General features: G+C 46.6%; 1 protein-coding gene across 4 annotated transcripts in view; it reads right to left on the bottom strand.

The window, feature by feature from the left end:
* PDE9A (phosphodiesterase 9A) overlaps nucleotides 1–24,486 on the bottom strand; it is a 57,916-nt gene that overhangs the window by 14,534 nt on the left and 18,896 nt on the right. For 2 of the 4 annotated variants that reach the window (XR_010783219.1, XM_066545534.1), the window contains exons 4-10: nucleotides 24,320–24,363; nucleotides 17,189–17,243; nucleotides 16,275–16,345; nucleotides 11,885–11,969; nucleotides 6,851–6,932; nucleotides 4,623–4,697; nucleotides 761–847 (exon numbers count right to left, since the gene is read on the bottom strand). Coding sequence is in view for 3 of the 4 variants with exons in the window: in XM_066545534.1 (XP_066401631.1) it covers nucleotides 761–847; nucleotides 4,623–4,697; nucleotides 6,851–6,932; nucleotides 11,885–11,969; nucleotides 16,275–16,345; nucleotides 17,189–17,243; nucleotides 24,320–24,363 (499 nt within the window). In the remaining variant the exon portion in view is untranslated. Of the gene's footprint in view, nucleotides 1–760; nucleotides 848–4,622; nucleotides 4,698–6,850; nucleotides 6,933–11,884; nucleotides 11,970–16,274; nucleotides 16,346–17,188; nucleotides 17,244–19,460; nucleotides 19,548–24,319; nucleotides 24,364–24,486 lie in introns of those variants that run through there. The other 2 variants (XM_066545536.1, XM_066545535.1) reach the window with 2 other exon arrangements.

Here is a 24,486-nt window from a genome sequence, read left to right on the forward strand (position 1 = left end):
TTTTATAAAACATCTGTGTGATGTATTCACACCATGATGTTTTTAATTATTGTCTCAGTCAATTTGTGAGACACAGAGGTAAGTTTTTCCTAGTTATAATTCCTCAGGCTATCCCTGGATGTTTTTTAAACAATGGTTAAAATATTTACTGGTCCACAGTTCTCTAGGAACATGATGGGTTTTTTCTAAGAAAGCAAATATATTCTTCAGCTTCTTAGCAAACACTTTCCTTTGCTCTCCCTTGGACCTGAAAACTCTTTGCTTTTTTAAATATTCCAGTGTTTCTCCCTCAGCCATCTCACTTTTGGTGTGATCTCATCTTTCTCACATTTTGCAACATTCTCACATCAAAGACTGAAGCACAGAAAGTTACCTTCTCAGCAATTCCTTTTCCTTCCTGACTTGCTCTTTCCTCTGCTCCCTGTATTTAGTCCTTTGAATGATTATTGCACTTTCTAGCTATATCTGAAGGCACTTGTCTTGCCTCCATTTACAGTAGGTATCAAGAGCATTCAGCAGAAATGAACTGCTTTCAGTAATAGGAACCTCAGCAAATGAATGCAAAACAGTTTAAAAAGAGTCATTTGTGACCACAAGAATGCAAACATTTTCTGAAGAACTTAAATTTTAAGAATTTGTATAGACTGACTGCTTTCATTGGGACTACTCGTGCCAGTCATGTTAATGCCATGATTAAATGCCTTGTTTATAGATTCTTGAATGTGAAAAACTGCAAACACCAGTAACTTGAAATACTCACCAGCCACCTCTTCAAGGTGATAGGATTGATGTTGAAGTCTTTTACCAGCCCAAGGTCGTGGTACATGTGCTCCAAGCAGCTCAGCATCTGCAGCCAGAACAGGCAGGTTATGGTTGGTTCTGTAAACACCCCTTGAGGACACCCTGTGAAGTGAATTTCCCCCTTGCAAGCATCAAATAATTGCAGAGCCCTCTTCGGATGAAAGAAAGATGTTCAAAGACTGCATGATTAAAGTGCAAGAGGGGAGGCAGAGAGGGCTGAAAGCTTTTTGAAGCAGAGGCGCTGCTGTTGGCTTCGCAGGTTCTGTGCAGGGCTTTGAATATCACACCAGCCCTCTTCAGTGGCTGTGACTGGTGTGTGTCACAGCAATTCCTGCTCACAAACAGAGCACTGCCATTTTCCCAGTTCAGCTGGGATGTGTCCCAGTGCTCAGTGAAACCAGTGGGAGCTTCTCCCTGGCTGCACAGAAATGGATCAGGCTCCGGCAGAACAGAAAATGGCAGCGGAAAACAAGAGATCCCTGAAGAAACGCTTATCTCACACATTTGTCAATACCTTCTTTCTTTATGACTTCTTGTGAGCTCCTAACGCCACTAGCTTACCTCATATTTCTTGTTTAAAAGATTTCCCATTATAACCCTACGAAATTGCAGCAGTTTTGTGATTATCCCCTCATGGAGACTGTAACTATGAATTCCTAGAGCTGAAATGCAAGCACAGACAGCTCTTTTGAGACAACTTCTGCTCTGCAGCAGCAAGGGGGATTCAGGTAATTTAGCACCACCCCTCATGTTTAATCATCTGGGCTTAAAAGAACTGAAAACAGAAGATATTGATAATCTCAAAGAATTGAAAACAAAAGATATTGGTAATCTGAAAGAATTGAAAACAAAAGATATTGATAATCTGAAAGAATTGAAAACAAAAGATATTGACAATCTCAAAATATTGATAATCTGAAAGAATTGAAAACAAAAAATATTGATAATCTCAAAGAATTGAAAACAAAAGATATTGATAATCTCAAAATATTGATAATCTCAAAGAATTGAAACCAAAAAATATTGATAATCTCAAAGAATTGAAATCAAAAGACATTGATAATCTCAATATATTGATAATCTGAAAGAATTGAAAACAATATATATTGATAATCTCAAAGAATTGAAAACAAAAGATATTGACAATCTCAAAATATTGATAATCTCAAAGAATTGAAAACAAAAGATATTGATAATCTGAAAGAATTGAAAACAAAAAATATTGATAATCTGAAAGAATTGAAAACAAAAGATATTGATAATCTCAAAGAATTGAAAACAAAAAAATATTGATAATCTCAAAGAATTGAAATCAAAAGACATTGACAATCTCAAGATATTGATAATCTGAAAGAATTGAAAACAATATATATTGATAATCTCAAAGAATTGAAAACAAAAGATATTGATAATCTGAAAGAATTGAAAGCAAAAAAATAATGACAATCTCAATCTAACAGCCTCCACCAGTCAGAAATGAACAGGTTTCCTGGAGTTCAGGAGTTTATGTGTATATTCATTCCCATTTCTGAAGGGCCAATCTGCAGGGGATGGAATGTGGCCATTGTGTTAGAAAATGCAGTTTTTAGACTGTAAAGCAATCCAGGGGTTTCAGCATGAGGGGTATAATGTCACAAATACAGCCCTGAAGGCGTTTCTAGTTAGTTTTCTGTTATTTAGACTCTTAGAAACTCAGCAGAAAAAAAGATTTAATCTAATGAAACTTTATATTTATCCAGGGAAATATAAATGTACATCATGGAGTAACAACAGGGCTGATTTTGAGTAATCCAAACAGGAAGAGACTTTCCTGCAAGACCTGAGGGACAATGCCATGAGCTGAATGCGGCTCAGATCACATGAACAGCATTTTGCTGAAAATCCCCTTGTCCTGGTAGAATATATGTTTTGCAACAGTTCCATAAAAGCCTTTCCAAGACAAGAAACTTTATCCAGAAGTGCTGAATTAGAAATGCAGCTGTTGCCAAGAGAGCTTTGGGTGAGCGAGGAGGAGACTCTCAGTCCCAAAACTCCCCTGAACACAGGGGAATCTCAGTTTTCATATTCAGCTTTCTTGGTCAGCAGCAAAAGCTTGGAAATGGGACTCTTGTAAGGCTTGAAAAGTGAGAGGGCATTTGAGAAGGAGGAGCAGGCTTGCTGCAAAGCTGTGCTTGCTGAGATGTTTTTCTTGAGTGAGATTTGCTAGTCCTTGCTAAATCTGGTTTTACATTATATTATAAGCTAGTTTTGTACATTATATTATATATATCTGGTTTTACATTATATTATAAGCTGGTTTTATACATTATATTATATATCTGGTTTTACATCATGTTATAAACTGTCCACTCTTAACATCCTTCTCCTTCATGCTTCTGGAGGTTTACACATAGAACCTTCCAGACCCTTCTGCAGTACAAGTGATGAGCCATGAATAACACTAATAGCAGTAAAAAAAGGAAGAAAATCAAGTAATTTGGGTGATTGCTGCTGGGGGTGCTGCCAGAGCTACCCAAGCGTTTCCCTGGGAAAAAAACCAGCACTAAACCCCTGATTTAGTCCTGTCCTCCATTATGTTTTTCTTGAGTGCGATTTGCTAGTCCTTGCTAAATCTGGTTTTACATTATGTTATAAACTGAGTTTATACTTTACATTATATATGTCTGGTTTTACATTATATTATAAGCTGGTTTTGTACATTATATTATATATGTCTGGTTTTACATTATATTATAAGCTGGTTTTATACATTATATTATATATATATATGGTTTTACATTATATTATAAACTGTCCACTCTTAACATCCTTCTCCTTCACACTTCTGGAGGTTTACACATAGAACCTTCCAGAACCTTCTGCAATACAAGTGATGAACCATGAATAACACTAATAGCAGTTAAAAAGGGAAGAAAATTAGCAGTTAAAAAAGGAAGAAAATAATTAAGTAATTTGGGTGATTGCTGCTGGGGGTGCTGCCAGAGCTACCCAAGCATTTCCCTGGGAAAAAAACAGCACTAAACCCCTGATTTAGTCCTGTCCTCCATTATGTTTTTCTTGAGTGAGATTTGCTAGTCCTTGCTAAATCTGGTTTTACATTATATTATAAACTGAGTTTATACTTTACATTATATATATCTGGTTTTACATTATATTATAAGCTGGTTTTATACATTATATTATATATATCTGGTTTTACATTATATTATAAGCTGTCTACTCTTAATATCCTTCTCCTTCACACTTCTGGAGGTTTACACATAGAACCTTCCAGAATCTTCTGCAGTGCAAATGATGAGCCATGAATAACACTAACAGCAGTAAAAAAAGGAAGAAAATGAAGCAATAAGGAGATACTAATTGGCTTTCAATGCAGCCCTGCAACCTCTTCAGAACAAGCTGCAGAAAAAACCCTCAGCTGAAGGGTGTGAATCAATGCCTGCACCTCTGCCCTGCTGCTTTATTGATCTGAGTGGAGTTATTGATGATGTGCTTAAGCACACACTTCACTGGGTATTGATTTGTTCAGATAAAATGGCATGGGAGAACTCATGTGGCAGTAATGGCAGTGCAGCAGTTGAGGGACTTTACTAGGAAGAGATTAAGGAGCAAATAAAGAGGAGCCAAGATATGATGAGCAGCATAATCCACCTGGCATCTGCTAGGAAGAAGCACTGCCTTTCTGGTGTGGTATGGAAATGAAAAAAATATAGAGAGTAAGGTGCAGGAAAGGGGGGAAAACCCTGCAGACTGCCTCAAAGGGCTCTTCTGGCCTTATTGGCTCTCAGAAAGTGCCACCCCAGCTAACCTGGCATCCTCACCTCATTGGGCTCCCACAGCCAGACATCGAAAGTTGGTTTCCGCAGAGCCTCGATGGTCTCCTGGGACAGCATGTACTGCAGACAGAAAGGCAGGAGGGTAAACAAGGGTGTCCCTGCCATGGGAATGCTGCTGGCATGTCCTTGGGACTGCCAGGGTTCCATTCATGAGGGATTCAGCCACATTCCCCAAGGAGAGAGCAAATGATCTCTCTCCCTCTGGCCAGTCAACCCTCTTCACCCTTCCCACCAGCTGGCAGCTGCTCATTGGGGCAGATCCTGTGGAAAAGAACTTGGGAGAAAAGGGAGAGTGGAGGTGTTAAGGAGAGGGTCATGGCTAAATCCAGCACAGAAAATCAAAGGCACAGGGCACAGACCCATCCCTGCACTGGTTCTGCTGCATGCAGAGCATCAGCTGCACTCAAAGCTGCCAGTTAGGGAGGGTGGTGTGAAGTGTCTCTGCTTACAGTGCTAAATTAGCTGGTGGGGATGATATGTTTATTTTCAGATGATTTATGCTCTCATTTCAAGTGTTTTTTCAAGAGTGCCCACAGTTTCAAATTGGTTGTCAGCCTGCAAGATTCAAGTGATTTTTTATCATTACGCTCAAAGCCTAAAACAAAATCAAGCTCATTCACCAGTTATGGCTGCATAGAAAATGAAAAGAAAAGGAATGTGCAGGGTTAAAAGACATGGGGATATCAGGACTCTACAGATTGATCTTTTCAGGATCCGATTCATCAGTGGTTTTGGGATTCAAAACCCTTGTGGCTTCAATTGGCCCATTTACCATGGCTGTCTCTAGTCTGGGTTTACTCTCCTGAGCAGGTGAATGACAATTTCTGGGCCATCAAATTGATACTGAATCCAACACAGAGGATTAATTTTTCTTCTTCAAAAGGCAAGGAGTTTTGCATTTACACACACAATGCACATTTAGTGTGACTTTCTGCAAGAAAACTGCAAATTAGCAGTACAGATTTGGTGTTGTGATGACATCTTCCTTCAGCCTCACTAACATTGGACAAATCCAGCACCTGACAACTGATAACAAATTTTGCAAATGTCCAAAACCCCAAACTCCCATGAGTTTTGGTCTAGGAATAATGCAGAAATACGAAAGTTTACTCTGCAGCAAGTCAGTGCAACTCTATGTAGCCTTTATTCTTAATTCAAGATCCTAATGCAGCAGTCCATCAAAGTTTAATCTGACATATATACTTATCAAGGGAAAAAAACTGGCTTAGAACTGATGTGTTCTGTGAAATCATGTGTTAGTGTCAGGAGCACAAGCCTCCTGGGCAAAAGTTAACTAAAAGAAATAGAAGTGCCAGAGTCTGTGCTTCAGTGGAGGTCACTTTAGCAAGGCAGAGCAGAACAAAGAGCAGAATTTGTTGCTCTCTTGGGCTCTGAGGACAAATGTGCACAGAGCCATGTCCATGTCATAGATCTGCATCACACAGGACTGTGAGGATTCAGGGTGCCTGAGCCAGCTTTGGTGTGTGTGAGGAGATGCTCATGGTTAAACCATGATTTGCAAATGGGTGAGCTGGTGTTTTGTCAAGGTCTGAGCTGGGCACTGGGCAGGCATAACCAGGCAGCTTTAAATAATTCTTGTGGGCAAAGACTGCAGGTTCTGGGATTCAAGACCCTGTGCTCTTCATGGTTTCAGCCTCATTCATCACTGTGGATTTGTAGTTGTGCTTGCCCAGGAGACATTTTTCTTCCAGCATTACTGTTTTCTCTAGCAAATACACTAACTCATTTTCACAGGGACAATGAATCATTTTGGAGAGAATCCAATGTCGCATTTTTTCTTTGTTTCCCTAGGTGAAGCATCCCCACAAATTACTTTTTAAATTAAAAAATAATCTATTAGGAGAAAACAGGCAGCAGCACTACTTTCAATTAGAACACAGCATTACAGGGTGTTTTTGATTGTTTCTATGAGTGTGAAGAATAAACAAATATAACTGGACAAAAGAGTTTTAAATGTTATGAATGCACAATGTTCATTAACATTTCAAACACTAACGAGCTTTCAAGTATTAAAGACTACTGAGAATTAAACTTTAAGTCACCATGGGCAACTGATGGCTTTTTCCATTGGCATTTTGGATCAGACCCTGGATTTAGAATAGCAGGGAATTAATGGCTAAGGAGTCACACATTGTAAAGCAGCAATTGTCAGGATGGCAGCAGGAATATGGGAAGAGAAAACTGTGTGGTACCTTTGGGTAGGATGGTACATCCCTCCGGGGAGCTGGCCTCTTGTTTTCATCCAAAAAGCTGTACTTGCAGGGACAGTTAGTCCTGAAATGAAATATTCATCTCTTAACATTGAGGGAACACAAGCACAGTGCCTCAGTGGCTACCCCTCAGAGTACCACCCAGCTCCAACACCTCTCCCTTTCTAATGCAGTGTTGTTCAAAATGCTTTGGAAGTGTGATCCTCCTCAGGATTTTCTCCCCTTGTGCAACACCCCTGTTGCCCTTTCTTGGTCTATTTGCATTCAAGAGAGAAGCATCTGAGTTCAGGCATGTATCCATGGATACATGTTCCAGATTGCAAAGCAAGACTTATTCTATTTGCCATCTGGATGGCAGTTGTCTTTTGTCAAGTAGGCAGCTTTCCTTATCTCTTCCACACCCAATCCTTCCTCTGGGGGGACATCTGCTGATAACAGCTATTGAATGTCACTGCATGGCTGATAAGACCTGCAGCATCCCATTGGGAGATGTGAGCCCAGAGGGAGGAGCCAAGCATTCCTGCCTGGATATAATCTGGAGATTCTGGAACACCAGCACAGCTTCTCCACTGGATTCCCCAGAGGAACAGCAGCTGCCTCTTCCTCCACTGGATCTTCAGAGGAAGAGACTGCACCTTTCTCCAGGATCCCTGCTCCAGCAGAACCAGCCCTGACACTGCAGGAGGGCTGAGCCACAATTCCACAATTCCAATGGTTCTGCTGCCAACACCCTGACCCACAGGGTGTGTTCTGACTCTGTCAGTGTTGTTCTAGTGCACTGCATTGTTCATTTTATCCTTTTATTTTCTTCCCTAGTAAAGAACTGTTATTTCCTGCTGCCATATTTGTTGCCTGAGAGCCCCTAATTTAAATTTTATAGCAATTCGGAGGGAGAGGGGGTTTACATTTTCCATTTCAGGGAAGCTCCTGCCTTCCTTAGCAGACACCTGTCTTTCCAAACCAAGACACTAACCAACCACTTCTCCTTAGACTTCCAGTGAGCAGCTTGCTGTCCATGGCAGGCATCCTTCTCCAGGGCTGCCAGGGACCACGCTGGCTATGGGCACACCTGTGCTGATTCACTGCTGAGGGCACCCACTGAGCCTTGCTGCAGCCCATGAGAACTTCCACCTTGATGCTGTGACCTCCTTGGCTGCTGCCCCTCGTGTGGGACAACAGCAGAGAGGCACAGACTTGGCAGACACCTCTGCCTGGCTCCCTGATCCTGGAGAAAGGGAGCCACTGCCAGCAATTACAGGTAATTAACACTTGCCTGGTTGTTAACACTGCCAGTTATCAACTCTTCTTTCCTCTGCATATGGAAAAGCCAAGCTGATGCTTTCCCATCTGAGCAGAGGTCCAGGAGGACCTCATCACTCTGCAATTCCCTGATGATGCTGCTGCCAGGAGAGGGTTGGGCTGTTCTCCCAAATGGCTTCAAACTGTGCCAGGGGAGGGACAGATTGGACATCAGGGAGAATTCCTTCATTGAAAAGGTGGCCAAGCATTGGAAGGAGCTGTCCAGGGAGGTTTGGAGTCCCCATCCCTGGAGGTGTCCAAGGAAGGCCTGGACATGGCACTCAGAGCTCTGGGGACAAGGTGGGGACCAGGCACATCTTGGCCAAGATGGCCTTGCAGGGCTTTTCCCAGCTCGCTGTCCGCATGGACTTTATCAACTCTTGTGTAAGGCTGATCTTCCTGCATTTTGCATTTACAGAGTCATGGAATGGTTTGGGTTGGAAGGGACCTTAAAAACCATCCAGCTCCACCCACCCTGCCGTGGGCAGGGGTGCTGCTCACTGGGTCAGGCTGCTCAGGGCCCCTTCCAATCTGGCCTTGAGCACTGCCAGGGATTTATCCCCGGAGTCCTAACATTTGGATTATCCTCTCTCAGTTTTCAAGCCTCCTGCCAAAGGAAGCAGAAATAAACCTCCCAAAAGAAGCCAAGCAAAGCATTCCATTAACTTGGTTTGTGCATTTTTGATTATTACATTTTGTATTGTATCTCTTTTGAATGATTCTCTTCTCTGTTGGGAATTAGTCCAGGTCTCTTTTCTCCTCTTAACATTGATGTCTGATGTAATTTCTGATGGCTGTGTCAGAATCCTGTGAAAGTTATGTCATTTCACAGCTCATGGTGGTCAGCTGACATCAACCAGCTGCCTTTCCTGCCCTGTGTAAGGAGATTCTCACTTGATGAAAAGCTGTCTTAATCACTTCTAAAGCCCTTTCCTCAGAACTCCACTGTGTGGGGTATTAGTAGGATAAAAACAGTGAGATTGGGGCATTCCTTGCCCTAATTGGAGCTGACTGCCAGGGTCAGCTGAGGGTCAGCCAGCTATCTCTAATTCCCAGCTGTAGTAGGATATTGAAGCCTTCATCCCAGCACACTGGGGAACACACCAGAGCCAGGATGCATCAGACCTTCACAAATGCAAGACTGGATCTGCAAATGATCATGATTTTAAATGACACCATAATGCTATAGCATCTGCCAGTGGTGAGTGCAAAAAGCAGACAAGCAAAAAAAAAAAAAAAGCAATTTGAGGAGGATGCAAATGGAGCTGCTTTGCTCTTCTGAACAGAGAGATGCACAATTCACTGAGCTTTTATAAACCTGCCTGCCCTGCCTTACTCTCTCATTTGGTAATGTAACAGCAAATATAAGAAAAGGTAAACACCCATACAGCTGTGTACACTGTGATCTTACTGAAGGAATACAGGCACTCACAAATATTTATGTACATCAATTAAATTTAGATGGGATCCCCAATTGCAACCACAATGCATTATCCAGCAAATGACACTGCACAAGGGATGACAGGTCTAAATGAGAGTAAATAACATTTCCACTTCCCTGGGATGCCTCTGTTCCCAACACATCCTATGCCAGCAGGAGAGGGTTTGCTCAGCCCCCCTGGGCTGGGGTGACCTGGGGCTCTGGTGGCTTGGGAATAAGGAACCTCAGCTCATTCCTCAGCAGCTCCTGATGGGAGCCACCAAGGAGCATCATCATCTCCTCAGTCTTGTACCCACGTCCAGCTGCTGCTTTGGCTCCCACACCCACAGGGTGCAGAATTCTGCATGAGCAGGAGGAGCCTTTGAGCAGCTGGGAGGAGGGAGAGGCAGCTCGGGGTAACCAGGAGGAGCTGTGACAGAGCCACGTGGACACAGCACCAAGGTGATGCTGAGCAGAGCAAGCCCTGCTCCTGCTCCTGCTCCTGCTCCAGAGAGAGCAGCTGTGAGTGTGAGCCCAGAGCAAGCCAGGGTGGCTGTCTGTGCCCAGCTGAGCCCACTCCCACCTTCAGCACAGCTCTCCAGCCTCACACCCCGTGCTGGTCCCTCCTTTTGGAGCCTGTCACAGCTCACTACCAGCCCTCGGTGGAGGTGACACCCCAGCTGGAGCTGGCTGCACTGAGCAGATGGAACACCCCCCATCCCAGCTTTTCTTGTTAGCAGGTTGCTGTTTGGACCACAAAATATAGATTGGAGGGTGACAGGATCTGGGATGGGAATTAGTCATGGCTGCTGGGACAGTCTGGTACTCCCTGATGTGCTGTGGTGGTGACGGAGTGAACATGAACTTGCCATAACTTCTTTTTTTGGACCTAATTCCCTGTCCACCTGTGCATCACTGCTCATCTTCATTATTGTGCATCACAGTTCAGCTCTGCCAGCTCCCTGCCACAGCTGAGGCAAAGACACATGGGCACACACGTTTCTCACATCACACCCAGCACAAACCAGCACACATGCTCCTGCATTGGCTGCCAGCCTGGGCTTGGATTTTTTAATGAGATTTCTCCACACACCCCAAAAAGAAATGATGCAAGTCACAGGGCAGACTGCATTCCACCCTGCTGGGATAAATCTGAGGCACACAAATCTGAGGTTAATAATGTTACTCTGCTTTTATGCTAATATGACAGCTGAATTTGGCCTTGGACTTCATGGGAATGAATTATCATTGTACCTCCTGACATATCTGCTTGGCAACATTTACAAAAACGAGTGACTATAAAGCCTGAATCTTTTAGCACATTTCCCACTGCCCTCAGTAGGAAACAGTTTTGATTAAGGGTCAGACAATTTGACCCCGAGGCTGTTAAGACAGCAAAGTTACATTTGCTGAGAAAAATCCCCTTCACCCCCATTTTGAGCAGCAGGGTATATTCCTCTCCAGAAAAATCCCCTTCACCCCCATTTTCAGCAGCAGGGTGTATTCCTCTCCAGAAAAATCCCCTTCACCCCCATTTTCAGCCGCAGGGTATATTCCTCTCCAGAAAAATCCCATTCACCCACATTTTGAGCAGCAGGGTATATTCCTCTCCAGAGAAATCCCCTTCACCCCCATTTTGAGCTGCAGGGTATATTCCTCTCCAGTATCTTTCCCAGGAGCATTCCCAATCTCAGAGTGATTTGTTTGTCCTAGTGGGGCACTTCAGTGGCACAGGGGCCGTTTTCCAGCTGAGACCACGCACCGTAGGAAATGCAATTTTTTCTGCTGCTGTTTTAATTACAGCAAAACCCAGTTCCACCATCACAATGAGCCCTTGCATTAGAATGCAAATTCTCAATTTCTCGTTGAATTTGAAACGGGTGATTTATAATAGCATGAGATCATAATTAGAGGAGCTGCTACATATTTATTTGGTAATCTCCCAGAATATATTGGAGCTGATTCGAGTGCTAACTGGTTCCCAACCAAAGGCTGCAGTGTGCAGAAGTTCTTTTCCCATTCTCTCTCTCTCTCTCTCCCAGTAAATCTGGATGAAGAATTCCCATTCTGTATGGTGACAAATAACTCCCAGGACCTTTTTCTCCATTCCCATGGCCCAAGCTAAATTAACTGGTGAATGGCTATAAATCTTCAAATGGTAAAATAAAGTCTCTGTCCTTGATGGTTATTGGTTTCCTTGCTCTTTTACTTCTAAGCCCAGGAGATAATTCTGTGGAAATGTTGCATCAGGGTTTGAAACCAGACATTCCTGTGCTTGGGTGCCAAGCAGAACTTACCTGCTGCTCCTTGCTGCCATTTCCTCCCTCATCTTTTTAATGTCATGCTTGCATTTCTCAATCTCCACCACCTTCAGGCCTTCCACTGTCAACAAAGGGAAACAACAGGGCTGTTACCATGGCCAGAAGTCGCAGGGTCTGGTTCCACAATGGTGCAAAACTTCAGGGAGCTCTGCCAGTGGGGTTATCCAGCTCCCACAGGCTGCTGGGCTCTCCCACAGGTGAGAGGCGCTGCCAAAGCGAGAGGAGACCTTGGAAACCCACAGGGATTCTCTGCTGTCAGTGCAGATAACAGCCCCAGAGCTTTAATTCTCTCGATGGCTAAAACATCTCAGCTTCTGCACAGCAGCAGGCAGCTCCTCTGGTGCCTTCACTCCTGGGCTGCAGAGCAGGAATCAGAGGAAATCCTGAGCAGGAAAAAGCCCCACTCCCCTGATGGGATGATAAGCAGGGCCATGCAAACGCGTCCCGGTAGGATTAGAATTCCCATTAAGATAAAAGGTTTTAATTCAGAAGTTCACGCAGAGCATTAAGGAGATCTGAGAGGCATTGCTGGATACAGAAAAACCAAAGGGAGAATGCAAGGGGGAGAGACAAATGTTGAAAATTCGATGATAGATTTTTTTCTTTTTTTTTTTACTATTGAAATCCTGTCACTTCTTTTTGCCAATCGATTCTGTAATCAAAGGTTATTTCTACATGCAGCACAGAAAATCCTATATTTGCCTTCTGCATGTAATTGTAAGAGCCACGAGGCAAAAAGTTTGATTGCCTTTTTATGCAGCAGGGCACTTTATTCCCCATAGCTGAGAGAGCCCAATGCAATGAGAGTGTGAGAATAACTCTCCCTTTTCTTTCCCCCTCGCTGAACTGTCAGTGTGATCAAGGACACAGCCCCATTTATTACTGCAGGTCATTCACGTGCAATCATTTCACAGCTCATTTGTTCGCTGAACTCCTTGTTTGCATGGAGCAGCATCGGTATTCAGCAACTTTCTCAGAAAATCACAGTCTGGATCTCACTTATCTGGAGAGCAAGTGATAAAACCCTGCCTTGAAGGGCACAGCTCTGGAGATAAGCAGAGACCTCAGTTTTGTTTACCTTTAGGAGAGTAACAACAAAGATTGCAGCTGGAACTGGGAAAAGGGAAAGAGATGTGTCTGAACTAAGCCCAGAATGCCACATATTAGGACAGGAAAGGGAAAGGGGGTTAGTTTATTTTTGTTTACAGGGATGCTCTCTTAAAAATCCCATTTAGGCATTTATATTTTTTCATCTGTCATTGTTACAGGCAATTTCTTTGGGTGATCACAACGTGGTGGTGCAGGCAAGCTGCTGTCCTGCTCATTGGATATCTTAGTTCTGGATACCTGCACTTTTTTTGCTGCTTTGTTCAATTGCTGATGGTCAGCTCTAGCTGACCTGCAGGCCCTGTGCTGCTCTGTACCCCACTGGTGCATTCACCTGGGAGAAATTCCATTTGCCAAGGTGTCTAATTGGTGGCCAGTGCTTATTTGAAGCAGTGGGAGCCAAACAGAGTTATCAGTGACAGGGAGGTGGGACAGGCAACTGCAGGGAGAAGAGGAGTTCTGGTGCAAAATGGGCAGCCCTGAGCATTTTTTTCCTGTTGCATCTCTTTGATTTTCGTCCCAAATCTCTCTAGGGGAGCAGAGAATTTTACATAATTGTTTTCTAAAGGTAGATGTGAAGTGCTGACAAATTGCAAAGGGTTTTTTGCCAGCTTCCTTGTTCTTGTGTGGGCTGCTGTGCAGAATAAGTCAAGCCGTGGGACAAAGCATTCCCAGGGCTTGCTCTGCACAGGCTCGTCTTCCAAGGGGAACTGACAAACTTTAGCTGGGATTTAAAAATCAGCTAAAAGATTTGGCTCCCTGAAAACACATCTCTGGTGAGGTCTCTAGGCAGGAATGGGAAGGAAGCTGAGAACATTTCATGGGAGGTGCAGATGTGGTGCTGTCATGAGCATTCATCCCCACACACACACACACACGTCCCTGGGGAAGAAATCCTGGAGAGCACATGTGGAAGTGATGGAAAAGGGATCTCTGAAGGAGGCAGGAGAAAAGGCAAAATAAAAGCACAATTCTTTCCACATTTGGCTTGCAAATGATAAACGGCCATGTCATGTGCACTGATTAAGGGCCCATTACACTGTTCTGCAGTGAGAAATACCTTCTGAAAAGACCCTGTGCTGTCTAAAGAAATCCTTGGGCTGAATCCAGCAGTGAAACGTGGCTCTCAGAGCAACCTCTGGGAGCCCAGCTCAAGCAGGGAGGTTGGACACTCCCTCTCTCCCACGGTTTTGCTTCTTAAACAGGACAGCCCAGGGAGTTATTTCAGGATGCTGCAGAATGGGCTCTGTTGCAAACCCTGGAAGTCTGATTTGGAGCAGAGGGGCAGCCCAGGGAGCTCTTTCTCAAGGATTGCTCCATCAGCTGCTGGTTCCATCAGCAGTGGGACCCACCCAGGGAGAGAGCCCTCCTTTGGGGAATTCACCCACCTGCATGGCTCTGGGCATGCTGCCTTCCCTAAACCAGCTCTAAATAAAGTGCTGGAGTGGGCAGGTGCTCAGTTTTTTCCTGCCAGGAATGGCATGAATGCCTTGGTTATCTCCCTCCTGTGCCAGTGCTGAGAGGCAGAGTTGGGCCAGGGATCCCAAAAGCAGCCCCTGGCTGTCTGGGATTGTTCCTTTCTTGGGCTGCCAAGGGGATACAAAGACCCACAGCTTACCTCATGTGCTCTAACCCATGGCATTTAGCCCTGAGGAATGGAGCTGGGCAGAAGTTTCACTGAAAATGCAGAGTGACTGAGCTCATTCCTCTTTTCTCTTTCTTTTGGGGGGATCAAAGAAGAAACCAGCAGAGCCTTGGGAGAAGCAGCAGCCAGACAGACAGGGAGGAATTCATACCTGGGTTCCTTTCTGGGGCTAGGAAAGCTGCAGGTTGCCCCCTCCATGGACATCCCTCAGCACCAGGAGCTGAGGCTGGGGAGGCACAGGGAGAGGCTTCCCTGCAGCTGCTCCTCAAATGAGGACATTTCTTCCTCTCTCTCTGACAAAGGGATCAGTCTCCCTGAGCAGCTGCAGGGTCAAGGTAGCTTCTGGTCAGGGGAAGTTCCAGCAACCAGAAACTCTTTTTTTTTCCCCATCCAGCTCTAGTGGGAAAGTTGTTTCTGCAGCTGTAGTGCTGGGAAAGGCTCTCCCTGCTCCTGAGTTCAATGCTGAGCATCCTCAAGGATGTGGGGTTTGAAGTCAAAATTGGATGGCAGCACCTTATTCACACCCTTCCCTGCCTCTCTGGGACCTGTGTTCTGCCTAATGTACTGAAACAACTCAGAAGCTGCACAGGGGGAAACAAAACAACCCAAAACACCAGGAAAGGAGCTCATTGACCGGGTGAATTGAATTTGGCTGTTGCACTGTAAAAATATGGTTGTGTTACAGTGCAAGGAACCCCTGAGGGAGCTGGGGGTGCTCAGCCTGGAGCAAAGGAGACTCAGGGCTGCCCTCCTCACTCTGCACAGCTCCTGAAAGGGGCCTGGGCTCAGCTGGCCCTGGGCTCTTTCTCCAGCAGCACTGACACAACCAGAGCACACAGCCTCGAGCTGCACCAAGGGAAATCCAGGCTGGAGAGCAGGGAAAAGGTTTTTCCAGCAAGGGTGAGAAAGTTCTGGAATGGCTGCCCGGGGAGGTGGTGGAGTCCCCATGCCTGGGTGTGTTTAACAAAGCCTGGATGTGGCACTGGGTGCCAGGGTTCAGTTGAGGGGTTGGGGCTGGGCTGGACTCGATGGTCTTGAAGGTCTCTTCCAACCCAGGGATTCTGGGAATTCTGTGAATTCATTCAGTGGATTCTGTGAATTCTCTGGGGGATGGGACTGACAGCAGCAGGAGGGTGTTACCCCCTGGAATCACAGACCAAAAGCCCCAGTGAGGGTGGGAGCAGGTTCCCCAGAGGATCAGGGAGTGCAGAGGGATGGGGAGGTCACTGCTGGGTGCAGCGGGTGACAGAGCCCCGGGCCATGGGGGACAGGGGAGGGCTGGCCAGGGGCTGGGAGGTGGAGATGGGGAGGGGGGTGGTGGAGACCCCTCTGCCACAGGGACATGGGAACAGCAGGACATGGCCCCAGCCCCAAAGCTCAGTGGAGGGCTCAGCAGCCCCTCAGAGGGAGGCCAGGAGGAGCTGTGGATGCTGGCAGCACCAGCCAGCCCACCCTGGTCCCCACAGTGCTCCCACCATCCCCACGGGCTGACCTGTGGCCTTTGGGGCTCAGGGTTGGCCAAATGACAAGGGGTTAGAGAAAGTGGAGGAGCAGGACAGGTCAGAGGTCACAAGGCACCAGTTCCCACTGTGACAGGAATAAAGGGACACTCACATTCAACCTTTTTCTCCAGCATTGCCAAGTGATTAGCTACTTCCGTTTTCAGTTCATTGATTTTAAAAATCCTGGAAAGAAAACCCTCATGTATTAATGTCATACATTTAATGCTCTACCTACCCTAGGTGCTAAGGGCATCTGCTAGAAATGTCCATATTTGTGTCTCTATGACTGATCTGCCCAGCCCATGTTTGTCATAAGGAAAAGCAAATTTTCCATGGGAATGCTAACACTGGGGCAGAAAATACACCTGGGGTTAATTTTCAGAAAAATTAACAGGAGAGATTTTTTCTTTTTATGGCCCTCGGAATGTCTTGTGGCTCTACAACACTTCATCTGCCCCTCTCTCAGCAGTGACTTGCTACTGTACCCCCCCAGGGAAGCATAAGTTGGTAATTGTTCAATTGGTAATTCACAATTGTCCAAGAGCAGCGACTTGGTGTCTGCAGACTCTGAAACCTCCTCCTCCCCTCCTGCCGCGTTACGCTGCTGATTTCTGGGCTGTGGTGGGACTGATCTGCCTTATTGAAACCAGCTGGGATTAAATAAGCAGCTACACAGATGTTGAGAAATCCTCTCTGAGTAGAGACATTTTTGGGTGATAAAGGGGAAAATGAAACAAATCTGATGATTTGACTGCTCAACGAAGCAGCGTTTCTTTTGCTTCCTGAGAGGGAAGGAGCGTTTACTATGTGATCTCCTTTTTAGATCAAAGATAATCACTGAAATTGCTTTTGGTTTGAGCTACTGTATTGCTGTCAGCAGGAAATAATGTGTCCCAGACCTAAATTTGGCAGGCAGAGTGGGATTTGAAAGATGTCTTAAATGCCCCTCTGCCTCCTGTGAAAATTTCACTTCAGGCTGATAAAAGAAATAGCATTTTAAATTAATAATGATGTTCAGTTTCTTACCTCGAGAACTGCTCAGCAATCTGTCCCAATAAATTCTGGAACAATTCTTCTTTCTCTGAAAAAAAAAATAGTAGGAAGACATGATAGGAAAAAAAAAAAAAAGAAAGGAAAGAAGACGCCCTCAGCCCTTCTGCAAAGTGGTGTCCCCAGGCTTCCAGTTCTGATGGTGAGGCCAAAAAATTGTTTAGGTGCTTTGAAGAGTGACAGGGTTTGGGAAAGACTCCTTGTCTTACCTGCTTTCCCTGCAGATTACAGCCAGGGTTTTATTTTTGGGAGGCTGGGTCTCTGAGAGGTGGCTTGCTTTAGGGCAGCACCTTCTGGAGAGGAGACCCTTTCACAGACCTTGGGTGGGACACCAAGAATCCCAACTGGCTTTTGAAATTTCCTGCTCACAGTCGGTGTCTCTCACACCACCAGCACTCTGTGACAGAGTGCCCATGAGCAGCCCCACAGCTCAGGAACAGCCCCACAGCTCATGAACAGCCCCATGAACAGCCCATGAACAACCCCACAGCTCGTGAACAATCCCATGAACAGCCCCACAGCCCATGAACAACCCCACAGCTCATGAACAATCCCATGAACAGCCCCACAGCCCATGAACAGCCCCACAGCCTATGAACAATCCCACAGTCGATGAACAGCCCCACAGCTCATGAACAATCCCATAGACCATGAACAACCCCACAGCTCATGAACAACCCCACAGCCCATGAACAGCCCCACAGCTCAGGAACAGCCCCACAGCTCAGGAACAGCCCCATGAACAGCCCCACAGCCCATGAACAACCCCACAGCTCGTGAACAATCCCATGAACAGCCCCACAGCCCATGAACAACCCCACAGCCCATGAACAACCCCACAGCCCGTGAACAATCCCATGAACAGCCCCACAGCCCATGAACAACCCCACAGCCCATGAACAACCCCACAGCTCATGAACAATCCCATGAACAGCCCCCACAGTCCATGAACAGCCCCACAGCTCATGAACAGCCCCACAGCTCAGGAACAGCCCCACAGCCCATGAACAATCCCACAGTCCATGAACAGCCCCACAGCTCATGAACAATCCCCTAGCCCATGAACAGCCCCACAGCCCATGAACACTAAATAAAACCCAGCCTGCCTTTCAGTCTTATCCTGGAGACCATTTATTTTTTTTTCCTGGTGCAAATGCCTGAGGATTGTGCTGCCTTGCATAAACTCCAGACAAACATGAGATGACAAAGTGCTGTCCCTGCAGAATGAGCTCTGCCCTTCCTGGTTTGTGGGATGGGCACAGCAGGGTACAACTTTCCCAGCCCCTTTTCCCTTGAGAACACAGCCTGGACGGAGCTGCCACAGGGATCCTGTCAAGATCCCATTGTTCCCTGAGTTCCTCCATGCTGGGAGCCCTCGTGGGCTCTCAGGATCTTCTGCTGGCTCAGGAAAGTCAGCCTGATGAAGCCCCAGCCTCTTCTCAAGAAAATCACAGGATTGCAATTCCCAACACAAGGAAAAGCAAACAATCCCTCAAAGCAGGACCCTAGATTTCAAGGGACAGCACACTTTAGGAAGGAAGAAGCATGATAGCAAGGTTTTCCCATCTTTTAGCATGTCCACAGAGAAAGGGGAAGCCCAAATCACCTTTGCTGAGCCCTGAGATGCTGTTTTGGGACTGTTCCCTCTTTGCCCCAGCAGCTAATGCCAACTGCCCCACAGTGCTGCAGTGATTCCTGCACTGGGGGTGTGCTCAAGGAAAGGAAGCACTGAGTGCACTAGAAACACGCTGCAGATCTCAGAACACCTATTTATACCCACACAGAAACACCCCATGGCATTTCTGCAGATAGTTCTTGTCCTTCCCCGAGGGAACTCAAAACCTCACGAGTGCAATCACCCAGGCAAAACACATGGGATGGAAATACAGCCCAGCATTTACCATTTATTTCTAACTAACAGCTCTTGTACCTGTTGAAAGGATTTGCAGCTCCTCGGGTATTAGAGACATCAGCAGTACTTGTCGAGAGCATTCACATCAAAACAATTTGCCTGTTACCCCCTGCGCCTCAAAACTGGAGCAAGCATTCTGTGCTCTGAAAGTCTCAGATCTAATTCCCTCTTTTTTTTCCCCCTTTTTCCCCCCTCTCCAGCTCCCAGCTGAGTGGCTAGCAGAGAAAACAGAAATTGCTTCTTCTCACAGAGACCCATTTTCCAGTTTTCTCACAAAACCCAAGCGCTGAAACAAAGCAAACGCCGCGTCCTGTTTAAGAGAGGAGGAAAACTTACCGTGGGCAGCACCTGGGATGGCACAGAGTCCAACAGGGAAAATAAGCAGGGAAAGCAGAGAAACCCCTGTCCTCTCCCTTCGATGCTGCTCAGCCCTCTGACAGTGGCTGGATCGTGCCAGAGACTGACAAGTTCCCTATAAACACTGCTCCAGCAAAAAAAAAAAAACAAACCAAAAAAAAACCAAACCCCAACAATCTTACTTTCACTCCCTCCCCCTGTCAAAACTCACTGGAGTACTAAGAAATTCCCATCCAGGGAACAGTCAGCTGCAATCTGATGTTTATGGATGTAATAAAAGACTTTCAAAATGAAGATGTATGTTTTTATAACCCTAGGGTGCAGTAAAGATATATGACTAAGAGTGGCAGCTCGCCTCATCTTAAAGAGACAAAGATCCATTTCTCTGCCCTCTTCCTTTCTGAGGGGAAGACCTCTGGTAACCCTGGGTTCTGAAGAAAACAAGACACCGTTCTGACATAATTTAGTCTTGTTTGTCCCCTCCTTTGTAAAATAGGAGGGCCAGGTGTGCTTTTGCTCCCTTCATTACCCTCTGCCTTACTTTTTTATATGTCTGGGCAGGGCTGAAGCCCCAGGTTCACACAGACACCTTTCCCCTCGGATTGCTTCCTTTGTTTTGCTGCAATTCCCTCTCTGAAAAGGAAATCCTGCTGCAAGCAGCACTGGCAGCAGCTCTGGGTGCTTTACTGAGGGTCTTGTTGCAGCACCCCCAAAAAATTCCCCTTTCTTCTCCCCTCATTTCAAACGAGCAATATTTACAGATGCAGGTGCTCAGCAAGTTAGGTTTTTGCACAGCACCCTGGCTGTTTTGCAGCTGACAAATGACAGCCAGAACCCCCCAGAGGATGCTGCAGTGGTTAATGCTGGGCAGAGCTGAGGCTCCCCCAGGCTGCCCAGGGCTCTGTGCCCTGCTGGGCACAGCCACTCCTGCTCTTTGCCCTATGGCCTCTGCCAAGCTCAGCAGGGAGCTTGGCCAGGACACGGTGGAGAGAGGAGCTGTTCTGCCTGGTGCCCAGCAGGTTCTGGGAGGAAGGCAGGTGTGGGGGAATTTGGCAGCAGCGTTTTTTCCTGCGCCCCCGCCGCGGCCGGGGGGGAGGCTGGCAGGGAGAGCCCAGATTCCCTGCCAGCCTGGCACCAGGGGCACGCTGAGCAGCTCAGGTGAGCTGTCCTGGCACAGATGGTTTATTACCCACTGGCAGGCACCCTCTGCCTCCACCACCCTGCTCACAGAACCTCTTCCTGTGCCCTCTCACCCTCTGGGATCACGGCCAGGGAGAGCCTCCATCCTCCCTCTCTCATGGCTCCCTTTGCCACCCTGCCAGGCTCTGCCACCCTGCCAGCCTCAACAGGCTGTGGGCAGGGAGTCCCTGGGGCTGGGGGGGTGGCTTGGTTTCCCCCTGGTTTTTCTGCTTTGGCCAAGCAAGTCTGGGAGGGCACGGGCATCTCCCTTTCCTCGCCAGCATCAGGCTGGTGAATTCCTGCCCTGTTTCTCACAAATGCTTCTGGCTCAGGCTTCTGTCTGCATCTCACTTTCTGTGGTTTGCTCTGTTTTAATTCAGAGGAATTAAAATAACGCCACAAGCAGCCAGGTGGACAAAAGTCTTGGGAAGGGGTGAATTTTAAGCCCAAGCCCACATCCATGAATCTGTCACATGGAGCCCCAGATTCATGTAATTCACAGCTCAGGTTAATTTGGGCTGTTGCATGCAAATTCCCCATCAGGTGAGCAATCCCAAAGGAGTTGGCCACATCCCAATGCATGGAGCAGCAGTGGGAGGAGGATCTTTTTCTCCCAGTCTCTGCCTCCTCAGTCTTGCCTGAGCTGAGAGCATGAGCAAGACTCCAAAAGGAGAAGAGAGAGATGCCAGAATAAGAAGATTCAGACAAAGTGGCAAGTTTCTGTCATTTTACCAATACCAAACCACACAAGATCTCAGGTACTGAATCATCCAGGGGGAAAATCATCCCAGTGCAGCCACTGCTGGGCTTTGCTGCCCTAACTCTGGAGCAGTAGGAAATTCCCTGAGAATGTTTTCCTGTCCTGTCAGGACCACTTTTGACTCCACAACAGCTCCTTTCTCTGCACTATCAGAAACGCAGCAGATTTCAAAAGAGGGTGCTGCTAATAGGGTTTGTTCATTTAATTGTCACCCCTGTCAAATCTAGAAGTGCCTGAACCCCACTAATTAGAGCAACAACACAGCCATCAATTTGTGAGTTGTGAGCCAGTTCCACCAGGGGAACACAGACCAGAGCCCTTCTGCTGGGGTTGGGAGAGGATGCTCATTCAATGGGCTTGGAAATTAAAATACCACAGAGAAAAGGGTTTGCCACAGGGGTTTTGATGCTCTGCATGGATAGCCATGAATGTTCTGCTCCAAGGCCATAGGAGGAGGGACAGGGTGTGATCCAGCAGTTTCACAGGCTCAGAGCCAGCCAGCTCAGGCCTCCCCTAACCCTAATCCTGATCCTGATCCTGATCCTGACCCTCACCCTAATCCCAGCACTTGCAGACAGCTGACCCCTGGCACATCCATGGCTGCTGCATCCCACACTCTCTGGAATAATAATGCTTTCATTTCCAGCCCTCTCCCATGGCTGTGGCCAGGAAATGAAGAACTGTTCCTTAGCAGGACTCCAGTGGATATCTCCTCTGCTGGATAGCAGCCACTGCTTATGTTTTTCCTCCCTAAGGATTATATTTCCCAGTCCCACCTTTTACAGCCTCTGTTCCCTGTGTCATTCTCCTGCAGCTGCCTGGGAGACTGCTGGAAGAGGTGCATTACCTCCCACCACTGTGAAAATTGGGGTGACCCCCTTTTTGGATGAGCTGCTTTGGGAGGCAGAATGATGCAGGCAGAGCTGTGTGAGAAGTGAAGAAAAGAACAGAGCTGGGTTGTTTTTTTTTTTCTTTTAATGAAAAGGAACAATTTCCCACTCTGTTTATTCTTCCTACTGTCAGCAAAATGTCAGGAATGCTTAAGATTAATGACAAGCCATGTGAAAGAGAAAAAGATACCAAGGAACATTAGTTCCATCACACTCAGCTCAACTTTCTTCCTCTTTCCACAGCAGACTCTGTCTTATGTTTTGACAATCTATGGCCAGAATTTTTCTTGCCCTTTTCAGCTGGGATCTTTGGAAATCCTTGTTTTATGAAATGCAGGGAGTGAAGAGAGATCTTGCTGACACAGTGAGCTGTGCTCTGCACAAAGCAGAGCCATGTGCTGTCAGCTGGGGATGAAAAATGAGTGCCTTGGGAGAGTGTGAAAAGTCATCCACGCTCCTATAAAAATATACTGCTAGCTTCATGTTAAGGGAATAACAAAAATACATTCAAAAAGGAGTGTATTTTCTAGAAAGCCCCTCTCAATCAGCTTCCCAGCTGGTATAACTCAGTGGCATTCCCTGCTGGCCCCATTTCTCTGCCATGGGGCTGTTGGTTACTCACAGCAGCAGGGACACAGAGCCACGTGCTCCACCCCACCTTTTCTCCTGTGATAATGCAAACTGGGTGCTCCCAGGCCAGGAGGGTGATGCTGCTGCTGCAGCAGCAGGGTTTGTCACAATAAGGAAACACTTTGGCAGACAGCTCCTTCCCCTGTGCAGTCACACATGTCCCTTGGCTGTGACTCCCTCCTCCTGGCAATCACCGGCACGGGATTTGTTTATGGCTTCTCACAAATCTCACTGTGGCTCTTCCCTGTTCCCTACCCTCTGTACTCTCTGTTCACCTTTGCTCCCTGCACAATCTCCCTGCTGTTGCCTCTGTGTCCTCCCCACATCCTCCTTTCCAGATGTTTCTGCCAAGGCAGATGCCTCAGGGAGCAGCCTCAGTCCCCTGTGCCTCCCCTTCTAGAAGGCACAGTGCTGTCAGACGCTCTGTTTCCATCCATAATTCAGAACCCTAAGCCAGAAGATGAGGTAGGAGCACCAAAACATCATCTCTCCTTTCCCAACAAACTCACCCACTCCTGCACAGCACTTTTTCCAGCCCCAGGCTTTCTGTCTCACTCCTGTTCTGTGTTTCCAGGACAGTCACAGCCTCTTGCCCTTTGTCTCTCCTATCTTCCCCCTTGACTGCTCCAAGGAGTGTCCCCAGCTGATGTCCCCTCTCCTGCTGCAGCCCTGCCAGCCTCTCCCTGTGGCTCCAGAGTGCCCTGATGTGAGTGGCAGGAGACTCTGCAGCTGCACAGATGAGAGAAACCACGAGCCAGATGCTCACAGGAATTGCCCCAAGCCAAAGTTCTGCTCCAGTGTGGTACTGACAGCAAAGAGAAGTGGGAGAAGAGGCACTCCAGCCCTGCCTGGGGCTGGGGAATGTGCTCCAGATGTGTTCTTTCACCCAGGCCCTCTTTAATCTTGTCAGGTGAATTTAAATATTTATCACACTTAGTGCTACCATTGCCCACAACAGAAATTATGTTCTCTCCTCAGTCACTTGGAAATAACACGAGGCTCAAATGTTTTGCTCAGCTTTCCAGCAGAGGAATGGGCAGGGTTAACAAAACATTGGAGAACAGACTTTCATTTTTCTTGCCTGAAAAACCCCCTCTGCTCCATGCAAGGCTTTCCCCAGGGCATCAGGACTGCTGAGTCAGACCAGAGCAAGGGAAAGCTCCCTGGACTCAGCCATTCACCTGATCCTCAAATTCATTGAAATTCAGGCACATTTTTTCAGCTTTCCTGCAGAACACTGATCAAACACTTCTTATTCTGCTGCAGCTACAACCATGACACTGGCATCTTCGGGTTTTTGCCTCATGGCCACGTAATTTACACATGCAAATGTTTGCAAATTCAGCTTTAGTAGATTCAGCTCAAAAGGGTCATTTTACCTGAGAGCTGCTCAGTCATAACTGGTATCACTTTGTATGGAGACCTGGAAGAGCCACAGAGGGTTGATGTTAGCAACACTCAAAATGCAGTTTGTATTGCACATCTGTGCTCCCTGAGAAGTACAAAGAACTATCTGAAGATATTCCAAGCTCTCTTAAAACCTGTG

Source organism: Molothrus aeneus, chromosome 2, assembly GCF_037042795.1.
Source record: "Molothrus aeneus isolate 106 chromosome 2, BPBGC_Maene_1.0, whole genome shotgun sequence".
NCBI classification, from domain to species: Eukaryota; Metazoa; Chordata; class Aves; order Passeriformes; family Icteridae; genus Molothrus; species Molothrus aeneus.